Source organism: Dictyostelium purpureum (assembly GCF_000190715.1).
Source record: "Dictyostelium purpureum unplaced genomic scaffold DICPUscaffold_11, whole genome shotgun sequence".
NCBI classification, from domain to species: domain Eukaryota; phylum Evosea; class Eumycetozoa; order Dictyosteliales; family Dictyosteliaceae; genus Dictyostelium; species Dictyostelium purpureum.
This window is the reverse complement of record NW_003519348.1, coordinates 90,045-110,805: the sequence shown is the minus strand read 5'-3', so window position 1 is coordinate 110,805 and position 20,761 is coordinate 90,045. Positions and strand designations below refer to the sequence as shown.

The following is a 20,761-nucleotide window of genomic DNA, read 5'->3' as shown; positions in this document are numbered from 1 at the left end:
CCATATTCAATTCATTGCGGAATTATTTAAATCCAATGTTTTCATTAAAAAAAAAAAAAAAAAAATTATTTTATTTGGTTTTTGATAATGCATAATCACTTTTTAATTATTGTAAATTTTTTGTCTTTAATAAATAGAGTTATTTTTTTATTATTGTTTTGATCTACTAATATATTTTTTTTTTGATTATTTTGGTGGTTTTGAAAATTTTTCGGTTACCATCATTTTTTTTTGGGTATTAAAAATTTTTATTCTTTTTTTTTACTAATTTTATAGTTTAATTAAAAAATTGATTATTTTTTAAATTAGGTTTTTATTTGCTATTTTTATTGCCCAATTAAATAAATAAAATAAAAATGCCATTATTTTAATTATTAGGGGGCACTTCTATATAAATATAAAATAAAATTTTTTTTTAAATTTTTTTTTTTTTTTTTAAATTGAATTTAATTTTAAATTTTTTAAAATTAAAAAAAAAATATATTAACAATATATTCACACACCCTTACAAATAATTCAAACACACATATTAGCATCTCAATCATTATTCAAACTATTTTTTTTTTTTTTATATCTTGTTAGAAAAGGTTATAGAAAATAAAGGCTAAAAAACACACACCCACACCTCCATATATTAAGAAACCCCCCCCTAAAAAAAAAAAAAAAAAGTATTGTAAACAAATGTTATTTTTGGTTAACAATAAAATTTTATTTTAATTTTTATTTTATTATTATTTTGTTTTTTTTTTACCTTTCTTCACTCATTTAAGTAAAAAAAAAAAACCAGTTGTTTAAAATATTATTTTTTTGTTTATAGATATAAAAAATATAAAAGCACACAAATAAATATTAGTTTTTTCCTTTTTTTTTCTTTTTTTTTTTTCTTTTTTTTTTTGTATATATTAATAATAATAATTAGTTATAGATATAAATAAACTAATCAATTAATAATAATAAAGATAAAATTTTAAAAATGGTTAATAAATCTTTATTAAGATTTATTTGTTTTTTATTGTTTTTAAAATTAGTAGTATCAGTTCAAATAAATAATTACCATATTGAAATTGATAATGAGGAGGCCACAGATAAATATTTAAAAAATATTATAAATAAAAATGAAAAAAATACTATCAGGGATTTCCACTATCAAGTAGAAAAAGAAAACCAACAACAATTTTATCAATATAATAATGTTTTAGACAACTTAAATGACATTAGCGGCGGTGATGCAGTTAGTCAAATTAAAACTGTCTATGGGTTAATTGAAAGATTGTTCAATTTTGAAATGACCCTTTTCTTTGAACTAAAGATCAGTAATACACAATATTCAAAAGGCCAATACTATTATATTTCAACAGACGTCATAACTTCCCAATTATCAAACTCATCAACTGTTATTGTCCATATTACTGCTGATAATGGTGTAAATTTAGCAATGGGTCTCCAACACTATTTAAAATACTACTGTCAGTGCTCATATAGCTGGAATGGTGACCAATGTGCTATTCAATCTTTTGATCAGTTACCACCAGTCCCAGAGCCAGTTTTGGTACCAGTTGTTTCAAATTTCCGTTATTATATGAATGTATGTACCTTTGGCTACTCAACAGTATGGTGGAATTGGTCTAGATGGGAGCGTGAAATCGATTGGATGGCTCTTAATGGCTACAATTTACCATTAGCATTCGTTGGTCAAGAGTATATCTGGTATAAAGTTTTCTCACAAATTGGTCTATCTTTCGAACAAATCACACAATGGTTAACCGGTCCTGCTTTTTTACCTTGGAATAGAATGGGAAATGTCAATAACTGGGGTGGTCCTATCACTATGGACTGGTTAGAAAAACAAAGAGATCTACAAATTCAAATACTAACAAGAATGAGGGCCTATGGTATGAAACCAGTATTGCCCGGTTTTGCTGGCCACATTCCAGGTGCTATTCAAACTCTTTTCCCAACTGCCAATGTATCAATATTATCAACATGGTGTGAATTCAATGGTACCTTTTATTTGGACCCAAGTGACCCATTATTTGGTAAAATTACTCAATTATTTATTACCGAGTTAATTGGCGTTTTTGGTACTGATCATTACTACAACTTTGATCCATTCAATGAACTAGCACCACCATCATCTGACTTAGGTTTCCTTAAACAAACATCACAACAAATGTATAACAATATGTTAGCAGCTGATCCAAAAGCAGTTTGGGTACTTCAGGGTTGGTTCATTGTAGATTATCCAGAATTTTGGCAAGCTAATCAAACTCAAGCATGGTTCTCCGGTGTCCCAATTGGTGGTTTTATTGTATTGGATCTTTGGAGTGATGTTGCACCAGCATGGAACATAACTGAATATTTCTATGGCCACTATTGGCTTTGGTGTATGCTACATAACTTTGGTGGAAGAAGTGGTATGTATGGACGTATTCCATTTATTGCTACCAATCCAATCATTGCTCGTTCTTTAAGTGATAATATGATGGGTACCGGTTTAACACCAGAAGCAATCGAGCAAAATGTAGTTGTATATGATCTAATGAGTGAAATGGCTTGGAGATCAACAGCACCAGATTTAGAAGAATGGATAACACAATATACAAATAGAAGATATGGAAAGATTATGCCTGAAGTCGTTGAGGTATGGATGAGTATGGTTGATACAGTATTCAATGCTACTGCATACTGGGCAAGACGTAATATGGGGGCACCAGAAAGTTTTATTGCCCTCAGACCATCAATAAACTTTGGTGATAATGTTTTCTACGACCCAAGTGTAATGTTCAACGCATGGCATGTATTTTCATTGGTAAATGACTCATATGTTATATCAACTGAAACATTCCAATTTGATATCAGTGAAATCACAATGCAAGCATTAAGCAACTTTTTCATGGATACCTATTTCAATTTGATTAAAAGCTACAATGTTTCAGATATTGAGAGCTTCCAAAGAGAATCGATTACGATGATGGAAACAATCAGTTTTATGGATTTAATAGCATCAACACAACCAGAACTTCAATTGGGTGTTTGGACATATCGTGCAAGACTTTGGGCTTATCCAGATAATGAAACCCCATCACTTCAAAACAGTAGTAACTCAGCAACACTTCCATACGAATTTAATGCACGTAACCAACTAACTTTGTGGGGTCCTTCCGACTCTGTTCTTCATGACTATGCATTCAAACTATGGGGTGGTTTAATCAGTGATTTCTATGGACCACGTTGGAACCTATTCTTAAAAACACTTTTACAATCTTTAGAAAACCGTATTCCATTCGATGCAAACAATTTTATTTCAAATGTCCAAGCTTTAGAGCAACAATGGGTATTAGAATCAACAATATACCCAATATTACCATTTGGTCAAGGATATAATACCTCAAGATACATTCAATCACAATTACAAATCTTTTAAATTAATATTTAAATAGTAAATGAAAAATAATATTTTTTAAAATTTCAACTTTTACTTATATTATAATTGTAAATAAAAATAAATTAATAAAAATAATAAAAAAAACCAATGATATTGTTTATTTACATTAATATTGTAAGTATAATTTAAAACATTTATTTATTTGTTTTATATTAGCAATAAAAAAATAAATATATTTAAAGAGTGATTGTGTGATTGTGTGGTTTAGTGGTGTGCACACCAATGTGGGTGTGTCTTTTTAAAATTAATATTGAATTATTAAAAATAGATCATTGAAAATAGTATCAACAAATAAAAAAATTGTTTTTAGGTTTTGTTTTTTAATATTAAATATTAATTATATTATACAAATTTAGAATTATGTACGGGTATAAGAATATAAATATACAAACACATTCTTTTTCAAACATTTAAAATAAATATGTGTGTTAATTTAATTTATTTTAAAATAATTTTTATGTGGGTATATATTAAGGTGTGTGTTATAAGAGTGTTTTTTTTTTTTTTTAATTTGATATATCCTAAAAAGTGTGTGTGTTTGTGTGTACTCCACCCACTCTTTAACACACCTCAATAAAATAGTTATTAATTTTTTTTTCAATAATATTTTTTTCTTTCTTTTTTTTTTTTTTTTTTTTTAATAATTATTATTTTTTTTTTTATAATATTAATTTTTATACTTCCTATACATATTATTTATTAATTTTTTTCTACACTTTTAAATAATTTTTTTATATTTTATTTTTTATTTATTTTTTTTTTTAATTAAAAAAAAACAACTATAATTTTTATAAATATTAATTAAAAAAAAAAAGTAAAATATATAGAAATCAACACTTATTAAAAGGAATCATCAGATAAAATAGGAAGAAATCAAAAAGCAAATTCATAAATAATAATATTACAACAAACAGTTATAAATTAAAAGTAGGTATTGGTTTTTCGTTTTTTTTTTTTTTTTTTGTTCGTTTTTTATAATTTAATTTTCAATACAGTTTTTATAATTAAAAGAAAAAGAAATACAGAGATAAAATATTTAATATAGGTTTATCAAAAAAAAGAACCATAACGAATATTGAATTTTTTTTTTTTCAAAACCAAATCTCCTCAATCCTCTCACAATTTTTTTTTTTTATTATTAAATGAATAAATATAAAAAAAAACAATTTATTTATAAAAAAAAATTAAAATAAAAAAAAAAAAAAACTTTAAAAATTTTTTTTTTAATTTATTTTTTTATTTTTTATATTTGTTCATTAATTTATTTTTTTCCTTTGTGTATAAATAATTTTTTTAAAAAATAAATTTAAAACACACACACTCTCATTATTTTATCAAATAATAATAATCACATATTTTTATATTCAAACAATACATAATTTTATATTTATCTTTTAATTTCTTTTGTTTTAATAAAGAAAATAATCACTAATTAGTATTTTTTTCATTATAAATTTTTATTAATTTTTTAAATTTAAAAAAAATAGAAGCTTATATATTAATATATTTATAAAATAAATCAAGATGTCATCAGCACTTTCAAGTCAACCAACCAAAAGAAATGTTAAACTCGATGATATTTGGCCAGAATTAGAGGAAGGCATTTATAAAATTATAACTGATTTATATAAAGGCTTCCCAAAGAACAAATGGATGGCTTTATATACGTAAGTATTCATTAACAAGAATGATACATATGTTGTTTGGAATTCAATACTAATATAATCACTTTATATATTTTTAGTTATGTCTATGATTATTGTGCAGCATCACAATCAAAAACCACAACAAAGGTAGGAATGCCAAAACAACAAGCATCAGGGGCCAATTATGTTGGTGAAGAATTATATAATAGATTAAATTTGTTTTTAAAGAAACATATGGGCACAATTTTAAAAGTTACAGAGACAAAAATGGATGAAACCCTTTTAAACTACTACTACACAGAATGGGATCGTTATACATCAGCCATGAAATATATCAACAATATTTTTCAATATATGAATAGATATTGGATCAAAAGAGAAATCGACGATGGTAAAAAAGAAGTGTATGAAATTTTTATTGTAAGATATTTTTATAACCTCCAAAAAAGATTTTTTTTTTTTTAAAAATTTTAATTTTTTTTTAATTTATCATTTTGCTTATGCACATTTTAAAATTAATATAGTTATCATTAGTAATTTGGAGAGATTATTTATTTACACCACTAAAACAACGTTTAACCAATTCATTATTGGATATCATTGAAAATGAAAGAAATGGTTATCAAATCAATACCCATTTGGTTAAAGGTGTCATTAATGGATATGTCAGTTTAGGATTAAATAGAGAAAAACCAAAAGAAACCATTCTTCAAGTTTATAAATCTGGATTTGAAGAATTATTTTTACAAGCAACTGAAACCTATTATACAAACGAATCATCAAAATTCATCTCTGAAAATACTGTAGCAGAATATATGAAAAAAGTGGAAACTAGATTAAATGAAGAGGTTAAAAGAGTTCAACAATATCTCCATCCAAACACAGAGTCTGAAGTAACTATCGAAATAAAAAAAAATAAAAAAAAAGTATAAATATAATTTTATTAACATGATTTTATTTTTTAATTATTATAGTTAATTGCAAAATGTGAAAAAGTTTTAATTGAAAAGCATGTAGAAGTTATTTGGAACGAATTTCAATCGTTATTAGAAAAAGATAAAATTTCAGATTTAACTCGTATGTATTCATTATTATCAAGAATTCCAAGAGGTTTGGAACCATTAAGAGCAACTCTAGAAAAACATGTCCAAACTGTTGGTCTTCAAGCTGTATCGTCTATAGCAACCAACGGTGGCCCAATTGTAAGTTATAACTTTACAGTACTGCAAAAAAAAAGTTTTCTAATTAATATTTTTTTATATTTTTTTAACAGGAACCAAAAGTTTACATTGAAACACTATTAAAGGTTTTTAAAAAATACAATGATTTAGTAACAGGTGCATTTAGAAGTGATACAGGTTTTGTTGCTTCATTAGATAAAGCATGCAGAAGATTTATAAATGAAAATGCAGTTACACAAGCTGCCAAATCATCATCCAAATCACCAGAACTATTAGCTCGTTTCACCGATTTCCTTTTGAAGAAGAGCCCAAATAATCCAGAAGAATCAGAAATGGAACAAATCTTAAATGATGTAATGATTGTATTCAAGTATATCGAAGATAAAGATGTTTTCCAAGATTTCTACTCTAAAATGTTGGCTAAGAGATTAATTCATGGTACTAGTACTAGCGAAGATTTAGAGGGTACAATGATCGGAAAATTAAAGTCAACATGTGGCTACGAGTATACCTCTAAACTCCAAAGAATGTTTACCGATATGTCATTATCAAGAGAGCTATTAGATCGTTTCAATAACCATATCGAACAGGTAGAAAGACAAGCTCTCGGTATTGACTTTAGTGTATTAGTATTAGCAACCGGAAGTTGGCCACTTCAACCACCATCAACAAACTTTTCAATACCCAAAGAGTTACAAGGTTGTGAACAACTCTTCCAAAAATTCTATCAAAATCAACATTCTGGTCGTAAATTAAATTGGTTACACCATCTTTCAAAAGGTGAATTGAAAACTAAATACCTTCAAACTAGTAAGAGTGGTTATACTTTACAATGTTCAACTTATCAAATTGGTGTTTTATTACAATATAATCAATACGATAGTTTAACTGCTGAAGAAATTCAAGAGTCTACTCAATTAATCGATTCTGTTTTAAAAGTTACCCTTACTTCACTTACAAAATCAAAAGTACTCATTGCAGAACCACCACTTGATGGCGTCGAAGAACTCTCTAAAACCACCAAATTTGTATTAAACAAACAATTTAAAAACAAAAAAACAAAAGTCTTCATCAATGTTCCAGTACTCACTCAAGTTAAAGAAGAGATTGATTCAATTCACAAAACTGTTGAAGAAGATAGAAAACTTCAAATTCAAGCTGCAATCGTTAGAATTATGAAAATGAGAAAACAATTGGCCCACAGTAGTTTAATGTCTGAAGTAATCTCTCAACTCCAAACTAGATTCAATCCAAAAGTTAATGTAATAAAGAAATGTATTGATATATTAATTGAAAAAGAATATTTAATGAGAATGGAAAATAGTAAAGATATGTATTCTTATATTGCATAAAATAATAAAATAATAATAATAATATTATTAATAATAATAATAATAATAATAATAATAATAATAATAATAATAATAATAATAATAATAATAATAATAATAATAATAATAATAATAATAATAATAATAATAATAATAATAATAATAATATAAACAATAACAATAATAAATATTATATTATATATAATATTTATATAATGATAAAAAAAAAATACAATTGTCAATAATTAATAATACCATATCTCATTTCATCTAACCATTATCAAACAAAAAACAAGATAAATCAAATAATAAATAAAATTTTATTATTTTTTTTTTAAAAATTTTTTTTATATAAATAAATTTTTTGATTAAAAAAAAATATGCAATACTGGTTATTTTTATTTTTCATATTCTTTTTCTTTTAGCACAAACAAAAAAAAAAAATTTCGTAAAAATAACTTTCAGACGAAGGTGTCTTCATCTAGATAGGTGATTGTTTAATTTTTTTTTTTTAATTTTTTAAAAAATTTTTTTTATGACGGTTTCCACCTATTTTTTTATTCAAACCCCCCCCAAATAATTTTTTTTATTACTAAATAAATTAATTCATTATTATAAACTATTTTTTTTTGTATATAATCAATATTTTTTAAAAGTAAATCATTGTTTATGTTTGTTTATATTTTATTTACAATAATCATTACCCCAACAATTATATAAACATTTAATAAAAAAAATAAAAAAAAAAAAGATATTTTATAAAAAAAATTAATTTTTTTTTTTTTATTTTATTTTTATTTTATTTTTTTTTTTTCTTTTTTTTTTTTTTTATTAATACCATTTTTTTTTTTTATTTTTACTTTGAAAAGACAAAATATTGTACTATTATTAAAATAAACATATTATTTATTGTTTTGTTTAATTGTGTTAATTATTTCAATAGAACTTAATTTCTCAACACTTAACACACCAACCCAAAGATAGACAAATATTTAAAATTTAAAAATTAATTTTTATTTATCTTTCCACTTAAATAAATAATATAAACAGCTAATTATTAAACACACATAAACATCACCACACTACCACCCAAACAATTATAATATAATAACGACAAATATAATATTACTTTTTTAATTATTAAAAATAAATAGAAAAAAGAAAAAAAAAAAAATTTATTTTTATTCTCACCAAACATAAAAAAATTATAATATAACATAATATAAAATAATATAATATAAAATAATAAAATAAAATAAAATAATTATTAAATTTTATTATTAAAAATAATAGTATAAAAATGACAAAAGAGATGAATAATCAATTATTGGGTAATTTATGTGCAGCATGGGTGTCAAGAAAAAGATATAAACAACTTGTAACAAAAGAAATAAACAGAGATAAAGTTGCTAAGGAAATTTTAGATACAGAATTAATTTATGTTAAAAATTTAGAAACTATTGTATCTGTAAGTATTAATTATAATGGTTATTTAATTATTTGTTTAGTTTTATATTAATTGTTTATATATTTAGCATTATTTAAAACCATTAAGAGCAATCAATCCCCCATTATTATCACCAAAATCAATCAATATTATTTTTGGACACATTGAAGATTTATTATCAATTAACAAAGAACTTTCTATTAAAATTCAAGATAAAATGACACAGTGGTATCAAAGTAAAAAGTTGGGAGAGATTTTTATTAGACTCTCACCATATTTTAAATTATATACAGAATATTGCAGTAATTACGATAAGGCTATAGCAAGATTAAAACAAAAGACGGAGGAAAGTAAAGATTTATCAATGTTTTTAAAGAAAAAGAATAGCGAGAATGGAACAGGTTTGGATTTAATCTCACTATTAATTATGCCAGTACAACGTATTCCACGTTACAAATTACTTTTACAATCATTAATTCAATATACTCCACTAGAATCACCAGACTATAAAGATGTGGATAAAGCCTTGGAATCAATTAGTGAAGTGGCTAACATTGTAAATGAATCAATTCGTGAAAAACAAAAAATGGAAAAGATTTTATCAATTCAAAAAAGATTCACTGGCGCATGCCCACCATTATTAGCACCACTAAGAACTTTTATTCGTGAAGGTTATTTAACTAAAGTTTGTAGAAAAGATCATAAAAAGCGTTGGTTTATTTTATTTAGTGATGCACTAGTTTATGGTACTAAAATCGAAACTGTAGGGGCTCCAATTTATAAATTTCATCGTTTATTACTATTACATGGTTCAAAACTCTCGAAACTAGATGATAGCAGTATGTATTTGTTTTAAACTATACTATAGAAACTAATTACTAATTATCTTTATTTTTTAAAAAATCATGTACACAGAATTTAAAAACTCATTTCAAATTATTCATTCAATTAAATCATTTACTTTAATTGCAGAAAGTGAACAGGAAAAACAAAGTTGGACAAAATCAATTGAGGATGCTCAAAACTTTTTATCAAGTAATGAGGGCTCAATTACAAGAATGAATAAACAATATAGCCGTATGTATATAATACTTTTATTTTATTTTTATTTTTATTTTTTTTTAAAATTTATTAATTTTTAAAATTTATAAAAACTTTTAGAACATGGTTCATCACTTAATATTTTAAAAAAAGAAGAGGTTACATTACAAAGTGCACCAGTTTGGGTACCAGATAGCGAAGCATTACAGTGTATGGAGTGCCAGATAAAGTTTACTACAATTAGAAGAAGACATCATTGTAGAAATTGTGGAAATGTTGTTTGTGGTAAATGTTCAGACCAAAAATGGACTCTAGATCAAAATAAAAAAGATGTTAGGGTTTGTAAAGCTTGTTACAATTATCTTTCGATTTCCACTTCAAGAACAGCAGAGTTCTTACAACAATCTTCATCTGCTAATGTTTCTGATCAAGTTCTTATTGCTCCACCAATGTTTACAAACACTGAGGATTCTAATGTGGATTCTGAAAGTGATTCAGATGACTCTGATACAATTTCAAATTCAAATTCAATGAATGATATACCCACTCTTCCAAATTTATCTACAGTTCAAATAAATGAAACTTCACCATCATTATCAGCTGTAAATAGTAATAATAAACCAAATGTACAGTTACCTCAATTACCATCAATGCCACCACCACCAAGACCAGTTTCACCAAAATTAACTTTAGATAATCCATCATCACAACTACCACCACAACTACCACAACTACCACCTCAATCACAACAGCCAACAATCACTCCAGCCACTCCAGCCACTACAGCTTCACCTAAAGAAATTAAAAAAGAACCACCTACTCTTTCAAAAACAGGCTCAGGAAACACTTCATTATTAGATTTTTGTAAAACATATATCCAAAATTCTCCAAATGTTTCACCAGCTAAAGTAGAAAGACAGGGTTCATCAAATAAACTTGGTGGTAGCAATGGCAGTGTAAATAATTCACCTTCTATCTCTACTCGTAATGAGCATTTATCAACTATTTCAACTTCGTCAAGTAGTTCAAATTTTTCGACATCATCAAGTGATACAGTAGTATTACCTGAATTAAAACCAATAAGTTCAGATCCACTTATTGTTTCAATTACAAATTCCAATAGCACCTCAATGGGTTCCATTAAAGTCAATACATCACCTCCATCACCACCACAACAACACCAACAACCACAACCACCACAACCAACAAATAATATTCAGACCTCAACAATAAATAGTAGTACTAAATATGGTGTTTCAGTATTGCCACCAGTTCAAAATACTAATTTAAATAATGCAGATAATATAAATAATATTAATACAAATAATAATCCATCACCTCCATCATTACCACCAACTCCTAAACCATCAAATAAAGCACTACCACCAACCCCACCAACCAAAGCACTACCACCAACTCCACCAACCAAAAAACTACCACCAACTCCACCACCAACTCCACCAACACCAGTTTTAAATAATAATAATAACATTGATCTTCCACCAGTTATACCAGCAAGACCAAAATCAATTCATCCTGAAATTTGTACTACAGCAGCTAATAAACAACCATTTGTAAATTCAACACCACCTCCTCCACCACCAAAAAGAATCCATTCAGTTTTACCATCTCTTCCATCCAATTCCCCTAATATAATGAACAATAATGATTTTAATGCAACACCACCAGCCCCCCCACCAAGAAGAGTCCAGGTTCCTCTTCCACCAAAATAATAATACTGAATTTTAGCTAAAATCAAATAATAATAAATATATGTGAATAATAGCTATTATAATCAATAAAAATTATTCTATTTTTATAAAATAAAAATAAAAAAAAAACAAAACCTATTTATTAAAAAAAAAAAAAAACTCATTATTTTTATTTTTACTCCTATTTAATAACGAAAGCGAATCAATGGCAGAAACTCTTATGAAATCATTCGACTAAATTAGGAAATCTTACAAGTTTAATAATTATTTTAATTTTTTTATTTTTTAATTTTTTTTATTTTAATTTTTTTATTTTTTTGAATTTTTTTTGAATTTTTTTTTTGAATTTTTTTTTTTTTCATTTTTTAAAATAAAATTAATAAAAAATAATAGTTACAAATTATAAATTATTAATTAAAAAATATAAATAATTTTTTTTCCTTTTTTTTTTATTTTTTAAAATTTTTTTTTTTATATATATAAATAAATAATATATTTTTATAAATGTTTTTAAATGTCTTCACCACCTCCAAATAGTAGCTTAAACTATAGCTACGATATTTTAAATAATAGTTTTAGTAATATTACAAATACCAGTAGTAATAATAGTAATAGCAATAATAATTTAAATTTTTATAATAGCAGCAGTTCAGATAAAATATTCGGTAGTGGTTTAAAAGATAGTGGTAATTTTGATATAAACAATATAAATATGAATAATATAGCACCAAATAATATCAATACAACACAAACAACCGCACCCCCAGAATCAGGTCCCCCAAAATTATCTACAGAATCACCAAAGTTTATAATAAATGAGATTGGAAATATAAATGACGAGTTTATAGAATTACAAATCGATAATAACCATAAACATACCAATGAACCGGGATTTATAGAGAACCAACCAGAATTATATCAATATAGATTGGTATCATGTAAATATTGCAAAGAATTGGTTCACTTTATCGAAATCCCATCACATAGATTAAGATGTCAACAGGTTTTAGGGAAATGTAATAAATGTTTTATGGAAATGAAGTTTTGTGAATTTCAACATCACATCAACCAGTGTTTGATGAATTTTAGTATTGTTAGATATTGCGAAAGTTGTGGTGTAGGTTTAAATGCAATAACAGGACCAAAACATACCGAAAAAGTTTGTTTAGAAACAATTTTAAGTTTAAATTTATCAGCATTGGAATCCTCAAATAATCATTTAAATGAAGAACAAAAATTAAAAATTAAAAAAATTAAAAATGATTTATTATCATTAACAAATAATTTTAAAAAAAATAATAATAATAGTAATAGTAATAATAATAATAATAATAATAATAATAATGTGAATAATATGGGTAATAATATAACAGAGTCACATAATAGAAATATTTTTCCACATACCATACCAACACCAGTATCAACCAATTTAAAAAATAATAATGATGTTATGTTCCATGATGAATCAATACATGTTCAACCTTTAAAATTCCATTCAGAATCACCACCTCAACAACAGCAGCAACTACAATTACAAATTCAAACTAGAAATGAATCAATTTTAAACGACGACATTAAACCATATGCACAAAAAAATGATGATTTAACAGGTGAACAAATAAATCAATTAAAGTTAATTATCAAATCAACACCAAAAATTCAAAATAAAAAATGGGCTCTTGTAAATCAAATTTGGTATAGTAAATGGGAAAAAGGAATTTATAATAAGAAGCAAATGGGAGAGATTTCAAATCATCATCTTTTAGATTCGATCAATGGTGATGGAGGTGGTGCAGGAGTTGAACAGTTATTAAAAAGCGATATAAACGAACATCAAGATTTTACTGTTGTACCATTGGAGGTCTGGAAAACATTCAAGGAAATATACGGTGGCTCTCCAGATATCATTAGAAAAGTGAATGACAAGGGTGAAATTGATTTACAAATTCCAATCGCATTGTTCTTTATTAAATCTTCTGATATAAAACATTGTTTAAATATAACCAAAAGCTATGCATTTTCAAATGAAACTTTTTATGCTTTAAAAAAGGTATGTCTGTAATTAAAAATTATCTATTCAATTTATTTTATTAATTTTTTATTTTTTTTTTATTTAAAAAAAAAAAAGAGGGTATGCAAATTATTTCATTTGGCTTTAAATGATGTTGAGTTATTCAATTATGATGGTGGTACAGTTTCTCAACCTCTACATTCTTTTTTACGTGTCGATGCTATAAAATTATATAATAATCAAATGGTATGTTAATTATTTTATAAATAATAAAATTGCATTTGAAAACTAATTTTTTTTTTTTTTTTTTTTTACAGGTTTTAGTTGAAGAAAAACAATTTCCATTAGATAAAATCGAGCCAATACCAACTAAAGAGTCTAGACCCTCCTCACATTCACCTAGTCCTCAAACAATTGATTTTAATGACCCTAAAATTAAAGATTTATTACCAAAAAACACAGATTACTCACCATTATTTAAACACGAGCCAACTCCATATGTAACAGACAAAGGTCATGTTTATTATAGTATCAAGGGCATGCCTATATACTATCCGTAAATATTTATTGCAAACTTATACCCAATGTCTATTTAAATTCTAATTGATTTTTTCTTTTTATTTAGAATGTACACATATCCATATTTACCACTATTAAACTATTCATTTATCAATTTTAATTCAGAAACACAAATTCCATTGGAGCAATATTATAAATATAAAGAAACACAAAATAGTCATAATGAAAATTTAGATCAAATCCAATCATTTTCTCTTGATGATAACGAAAGTAGCACTAATAAAAACAATAATAATATTAATTATAATAATAACACTAATAATATGAATAATAATAATAATAATAATAATAATAATAATAATAATAATAATAATATGAATAATAATATGAATAATAATATGAATAATAATATGAATAATAATATGAATAATATGAATAATATGAATAATATGAATAATAATAATGGTATAGATAATAGCTTAGGATCTAATCACTCTATTAATAGTAGCGATGAAATTGTTAGTCCTCCACTACCACTATTAGAATTGCCTCTAAGCACCGAACCTCCCCCACCTTTGGATTTAGAGCATCAAAGAAAGAGGTCCCAAATGAGACCTCCTGTTTGTAAAACTCAGTAACTTCCCATTAATCGCATTTAAATTAGTGTGTATTAGGTGAAAACTGATAACTAGTTTAAAACTGTAAATAAAATAATTAAAATAAAATATAATGTTACAAACCTTAAAATTTTCAAAATTTTATTTCTTTGCAACCAATTCATTAAGCTTTTAATTATTTTTAAATATTGAATTATTTTAGAAATATAGATTTTTTATTTTTATGTATACGTAAATCAAAAACTGTTTGGTTTTTAATTGCTCCCCTTATTTAATATGGGGAATTATTTTATTCTCTATTAATTATTATTTAAAGTCTTTTTTAAAAAGTGTGTTACCCATATCAGAAAATCTTATTTCAAAATATTTATTTAAAAAAAAAAAAAATTATAAATAATTTAGAAAAATTTAATTATAAATAAATACAAATAAAAAAACAAAATTTAATAAACATAAAAAAATGATCTTTAGTAAGTATAAATAAATATAAAAAATTAATTTGGTGAAAAATTTTAATAATTGAATAATTTTTTTTATATAAAGATTCAATTATTTCTCTTTCTAGTGCTGGATCCTCAATTAAATTAAATATGGCTTCTGGTTCAATTTCTGATACTTTTGGTGAAAATGGTGTTTCTTCATGGGGTAAAAATGAACAAAGCCACTGGGGAAAATTAAAAAAACATCACTCAGATCCACATAAAAAACACTGGGGTCATTAAAATTTACCCCTATTTTTTAATAATAATTTTTAAAAATAAAATTTGATATTATTTTTTTTTAAAAGATATATTTGAATTAATTTTTTAAAATTTATAAATTAATATGCTATATAAATTCTTGGAATCAAATAATCTAAATTCTTGGAACCAAAATTATATTACTGTTTTTACTATTTTTATAAAAATTACCTGCTAAAAGTGAATAAATAAAAAAATATAAAAAGCAAGGGTAGGAAAGCCTGGTTAAATCCGTGTGACTTAAGATCTCATCCTGTCGGTTCGCGAGTTCGAATCTCGCCTCTTGCAATATCTTTATTTTGATTTTATCTTCTATGTGATTTCGAATAAAAAGTATTTTAGGTAGATTGTAAGGTACTAAGATCAAATAATTAAATAAAATAAAATTTATATGAAATGTTTATGTTTTTGTAAAATTCGAAAACTAAAAAGTTTTTTTATTATTTTTATTTTTTTATTTTTTTTAAAAATTTATTTTTTTTAAAAATTCTTTTTGATGAATTAAAATAATTGTTAATTATTATTAATTAATATTGATTATTATTGAGTAATGATCCTTGTTCATTACAAGATATAATGAGGGAACGAATTTCCTACAAGTTACCGCTCCAGGTTCCAAACCCAGTCTCTGCAGGTTTTCCTCGAAATGTTAGACAAATATCCACACCAATCAAAACCACTACAAACTGATGACTTAATATATTAAGAATCATCTTCACTTTTAAAAAAAAAAAAAAAAAAAAAGGTAGTCCGAAATCACATGCTATTGAACAAAAATTTAAGAGATAAACTAGATTGGTTATTTCAACCCTTACTACTTCTTAAATTTTAATAAATAAAACACTATCTCACTTTAAAAAAAAAAAATAATAAAACACTGTCTCTAATAATATATTATATTATTAAGTAATTATTTTTTAAAAAAAAAAAAAAAAAACAAGAATTGACGTTATTTTGCCTAACTTATTGAAGTGTGGTAAACCCCATATAATTATAAAATACATACCAAATAAAACTGTAAGGTACTAAGATCAAATAATTAAATAAAATAAAATTTATATAAAATGTTTATGTTTTTATTATTTTTTATTTTTTTATTTTTTTAAAAATTCTTTTTATGATTATTTATTAATGTTGATTATTAAGTATAATTTTCTTTATCCTCTGTTTATATAGCTTGAGAAGTATTTCATTGAGAATTCTTTTTCTTTTATTATTTTCAAAGGTCTTCTCCTGGTAGTTCTTATTGAAACTGTTTCCTTGGAGTGAGTAAGCTTCGTTTTTGATGATTTCTGCACTTTTCCATTCAAAAGGGAAGTTTCATGAGGTTTTAATGTTTTTTTTGTATTAATTGCTAACCACGAATTTTTGACTTACCCCTTCAATAAGAATGGCGCAAAGGTTAACACGACTTTTAAAATTTATTTTTTTAATTTTGTTGAGTAATTTTTGTTATTTAATTTTTATTTGTAATTCATCGATAAAGTTTTGTAGCTTTCCAGGTGTATTGGTATTTTCACTCTAAATATATCTGAATTCCATATCTCGCTAAACTTCTCTAGTGTTAGATATCTCGGATTCTAACATATTATTAATAATATAATTATTAATAATGTTGTATAAATTTTTTAATTTTTAATTTTTAATTTCATATTTTATAATTTAATTTTTATTACAAAACAATATAAATAAAGGTGTTAATCACACAGTTAATATTTGTATAAAGGTTTAATTTACATTTATTTTTTAAAGAATTTTTAGTAATTTAATTTTGATTGTTATTTTTTGTTATTTAATTTTTTCCTGGTCATCTGCTTTTTATTTACATATATAAAAAGCAAGGGTAGGAAAGCCTGGTTAAATCCGTGTGACTTAAGATCTCATCCTGTCGGTTCGCGAGTTCGAATCTCGCCTCTTGCAATACGTTTATTAAGATTTCATCTTTTGGGTGATTTTATTAAAGTATAAAAGGGAGCAATGATCGCCAAGTGGTTGAACGAATTTCCTACAAGTTACCACTCCGGTTGACTGTGCCCAACTTGTATGCAGTGTGGTAAAACTCATATAATTAATTAACAAACTGTAGCAACTACCTGAAAATTGATAAACATCTAAATACAAACCATATTAGAAATCATCTTTTAAAAAAAAAAAAATTATATTTATATTTCCTCAACATTACTAATATTAATTCAAAAAAAAAAAATTTTTAATAATAAAATTTATATCGAGATTTATCTCTAATTTTTTTAACATAATAAAAAATAAAAAAATTTTAATTTAAAAAAAACAAATTTTTTTTTTTTTATATTAATTTTTTTAAATTTTTTATATTTATAAATTATATTTGTAATTAGTATAATAATAACACCAATAATATTATCAATATAATAAACCATTCAATAAAATATATAAAAATGGCAATGGTATTCGCTGCTGTGGCAGCTGTAGGTTTATATTTTCTTTTTAAGAGTAGGTTATCAGTCACCAAAGAAGAAATAATTGATGTGGACACTTTGCACAAAAAATTAGAAAAAGAAATAATTGAACTAAAAAAACAAAAAAAAAATCATTTGGTACAACCAACTGTTGATGATTTTTGTGATCAAATTTTTAAAATATGGTAATTATAAATAACATCTTAAAAATATATAGTAACAATAAAATAATAACAATAATAAAATATATTTATAATACTATATTAATATAAATTAATTTTTTTCAGTAATGAAGGTAAAAATAAATATACAATCGATTTACATGGTTTATTTGTAGCACAATCATTAAAATATTTAAATGAAAGAATTTATAATTTAAATAAAGAAAAATATACTGGTACACTAGTGGTGATTACAGGCAAAGGAAATCACAGTAAAGACAATCTTGCTAAAATCAAACCTAGTGTAAAGGAATTTTTAAAAAAGAATAATTTTCAGTTTAAAGAAATGGATGGTTCATTTTCAGTTTCTTTAGATAAATCAAAAGTTACCCTTTTAAAATAAAACTAATATTTAAAAACAATAATTATTATTGTTTATTAATATTATTATTATTATTATTTTGAACATATAAAACCAATTTAGATAAATAAAATTAAATTTTAAAAATAGTTTTTATATATATATATATATTTTAAATTTAAGCACCTTTGTTTTTATTATTAATCAATGGACTTTTATCTTTAATATCTTTAAAATTGACACAATTATCGAAACTTGATCCATCCAAAGCATTAATTAAATTGTTGACGGCCAACTCTGCAATTAAATAGTTTGTTTCTTTTGTGGCATTACCTGCATGGGGAGATAAAATACATGAGGTGTGGTTCATTAATGGTGATTGCTTTGGAAGAGGCTCTTTTTCAAAAACATCTAATGCAATACCAGCAACTAACTTTTCTTGTAATACTCTTTCTAAATCATCTTCTTTAACTGTTTTACCTCTACCCACATTAATAAAATGAGCTGTTCTTTTCATTTGTTTAAATTGTTCGTATGTGAAGAGATGTTCTGTTTCTTTACTTAATGGTAATAAATTGATAATGAAATCAGATTCTTTGATTATTTGTTCCAATGATGCATGTTTAGCATTGTAGTTCTCTTCGACAGATGGATGTCTAGTTCTTGTGTAATAACTAATATCCATATCAAAACCAAAGCAACGTTTAGCGACAATTTCACCAATTCTACCACATCCTACAATGCCCACTTTTTTATGATGGACCTCTTCACCAAACCAATTGGAGGTGACCGAATCGCCAACGCCATGTACCCATTCTCCGTTCTTGACTCTTTCATTACTTGTTACAATTCTTCTGGCAGATGATAACATCAAACCAATTGCCATATCAGCCAATGAATCTGATAATACATTTGGTGTATTCATCAATGCAATACCCCTTTTATTTAATATTTCCAATGGATATGCATCATAGCCTACAGTTAATGCTGAGATTGCTTTTAATGATGGTGATTTCTCTACTAGCGCAGTTGATATTGGCCAATTTGCTCCAATGATTGCATCTGATTTCATTACCTTGTTATTAAACAATTCTAAATTATTTTTATCGACAACTTTAAACTGTTCAACATTGAAACGTGAGTTTAATTTATCTAATAAAACTTTTGGTATATCTTTAAATAAAACAATATTATATTTTTTCATTATTAATTATTCACAAAAAAAAAAAAAAAAATCTTTTCAAATTTATGGGTTTTATAATATATTTAGAATTTATGTTGGTTTTATAGTATATTATCGAAACAATACTCTAATGAAACTTATTATTAATATGATGAAAAAAAAAAAAAAATTAAATTTAAAAAAAAAATTGCAAAAAAAAAAATTAAATTTAATTTAAAAAAATAAAAAAAAAAAAAAAAAAAGTCATACTCAATAAATTTAAAAGATAATAATCTTTAAACTATTATTAATTTAAAAATGGTTTTGATTAGTACACTTAATAATTTATAATTGTTTATTTTTAAAAATAAAATAAAATAAAAATAAAATAAGATAAAATATGAATAAAAAATAAAAATAATTTTGGAATAAAAATTTAAAATAAAAAATATAAAATAAAAAAAAAAAAATAAAAAAAAAAATAAAAAAAAAAAAATGGTTTGATTTTGTGTGAGCAATATAAAAAATTTGAAATTTGATAGATTGGTAACCTTTTAACAATCAAGCGTCGAAAATCTTGGAAGATTGGGGGAATCGATCGTTATTCAATTATATTTATTTTATTTTGGCCAATTGGGGAAGTTAAAAAAAAAATTTTAACTTTAAATTTCTGAAAAAAAAAAAAAATACAAAAAACCCCTTTTTAAAAAATATCCGAAAAAATTCCCCCCCCCTTGGTAAAAAAAAAAATGCTCCAGGCCACGGGTGGGTATTGGGAACCAATCCACCCTCCCCCCCCCAGAAATTTTTAAAAAAAAAAAGGTTTAAAAAAGAGAAAAATTTTTTTATTTTTTTTTTTTTTGTATTTGGGACCCCCACAATTTTTTTTTTTTTTTTTTTTTTTCCCCTTCCCAAAACGCCACAGCTTCCTTTGTAAAAAAATTAAAAC

At 24.4% G+C, this 20,761-nt stretch overlaps 6 protein-coding genes across 6 annotated transcripts; 5 read left to right on the top strand and 1 right to left on the bottom strand.

The window, feature by feature from the left end:
* Nucleotides 1–1,285: 1,285 nt before the first annotated feature.
* On the top strand, nt 1,286–3,424 carry DICPUDRAFT_26247 (uncharacterized protein; the record flags this gene model as incomplete). The annotated part of the gene is made up of 1 exon (XM_003283643.1): nt 1,286–3,424. One exon carries the CDS (start codon nt 1,286–1,288, stop codon nt 3,422–3,424), a length of 2,139 nt encoding a protein of 712 aa, XP_003283691.1.
* A 712-nt stretch (nt 3,425–4,136) lies between these two features.
* Nucleotides 4,137–8,035, top strand: DICPUDRAFT_44981 (cullin). The gene is made up of 6 exons (XM_003283642.1): nt 4,137–4,372; nt 4,933–5,112; nt 5,190–5,511; nt 5,616–5,984; nt 6,066–6,293; nt 6,365–8,035. Exons 2-6 carry the CDS (start codon nt 4,970–4,972, stop codon nt 7,622–7,624), a joined length of 2,322 nt encoding a protein of 773 aa, XP_003283690.1. The 5' UTR covers nt 4,137–4,372; nt 4,933–4,969; the 3' UTR covers nt 7,625–8,035.
* Nucleotides 8,036–8,915: 880 nt separating this feature from the next.
* On the top strand, nt 8,916–10,459 carry DICPUDRAFT_26275 (uncharacterized protein; the record flags this gene model as incomplete). Its single annotated transcript, XM_003283641.1, has 4 exons — nt 8,916–9,071; nt 9,139–9,889; nt 9,966–10,085; nt 10,212–10,459. Coding segments are annotated over 4 exons (1,275 nt in total), but the record flags the coding sequence as incomplete, so codon positions are not given.
* Nucleotides 10,460–12,317: 1,858 nt separating this feature from the next.
* DICPUDRAFT_147386 (uncharacterized protein) lies at nt 12,318–15,672 on the top strand (the record flags this gene model as incomplete). The annotated part of the gene is made up of 5 exons (XM_003283640.1): nt 12,318–13,853; nt 13,932–14,060; nt 14,132–14,370; nt 14,440–14,957; nt 15,494–15,672. The coding sequence occupies 5 exons, from the start codon at nt 12,318–12,320 to the stop codon at nt 15,670–15,672; spliced, it is 2,601 nt and encodes an 866-aa protein (XP_003283688.1).
* Nucleotides 15,673–18,113: 2,441 nt separating this feature from the next.
* On the top strand, nt 18,114–18,692 carry DICPUDRAFT_26223 (uncharacterized protein; the record flags this gene model as incomplete). The annotated part of the gene is made up of 2 exons (XM_003283639.1): nt 18,114–18,313; nt 18,416–18,692. The coding sequence occupies 2 exons, from the start codon at nt 18,114–18,116 to the stop codon at nt 18,690–18,692; spliced, it is 477 nt and encodes a 158-aa protein (XP_003283687.1).
* Nucleotides 18,693–18,828: 136 nt separating this feature from the next.
* DICPUDRAFT_147384 (uncharacterized protein) lies at nt 18,829–19,854 on the bottom strand (the record flags this gene model as incomplete). The annotated part of the gene is made up of 1 exon (XM_003283612.1): nt 18,829–19,854. The coding sequence occupies one exon, from the start codon at nt 19,852–19,854 to the stop codon at nt 18,829–18,831; it is 1,026 nt and encodes a 341-aa protein (XP_003283660.1).
* Between the last annotated feature and the right edge of the window lie 907 nt (nt 19,855–20,761).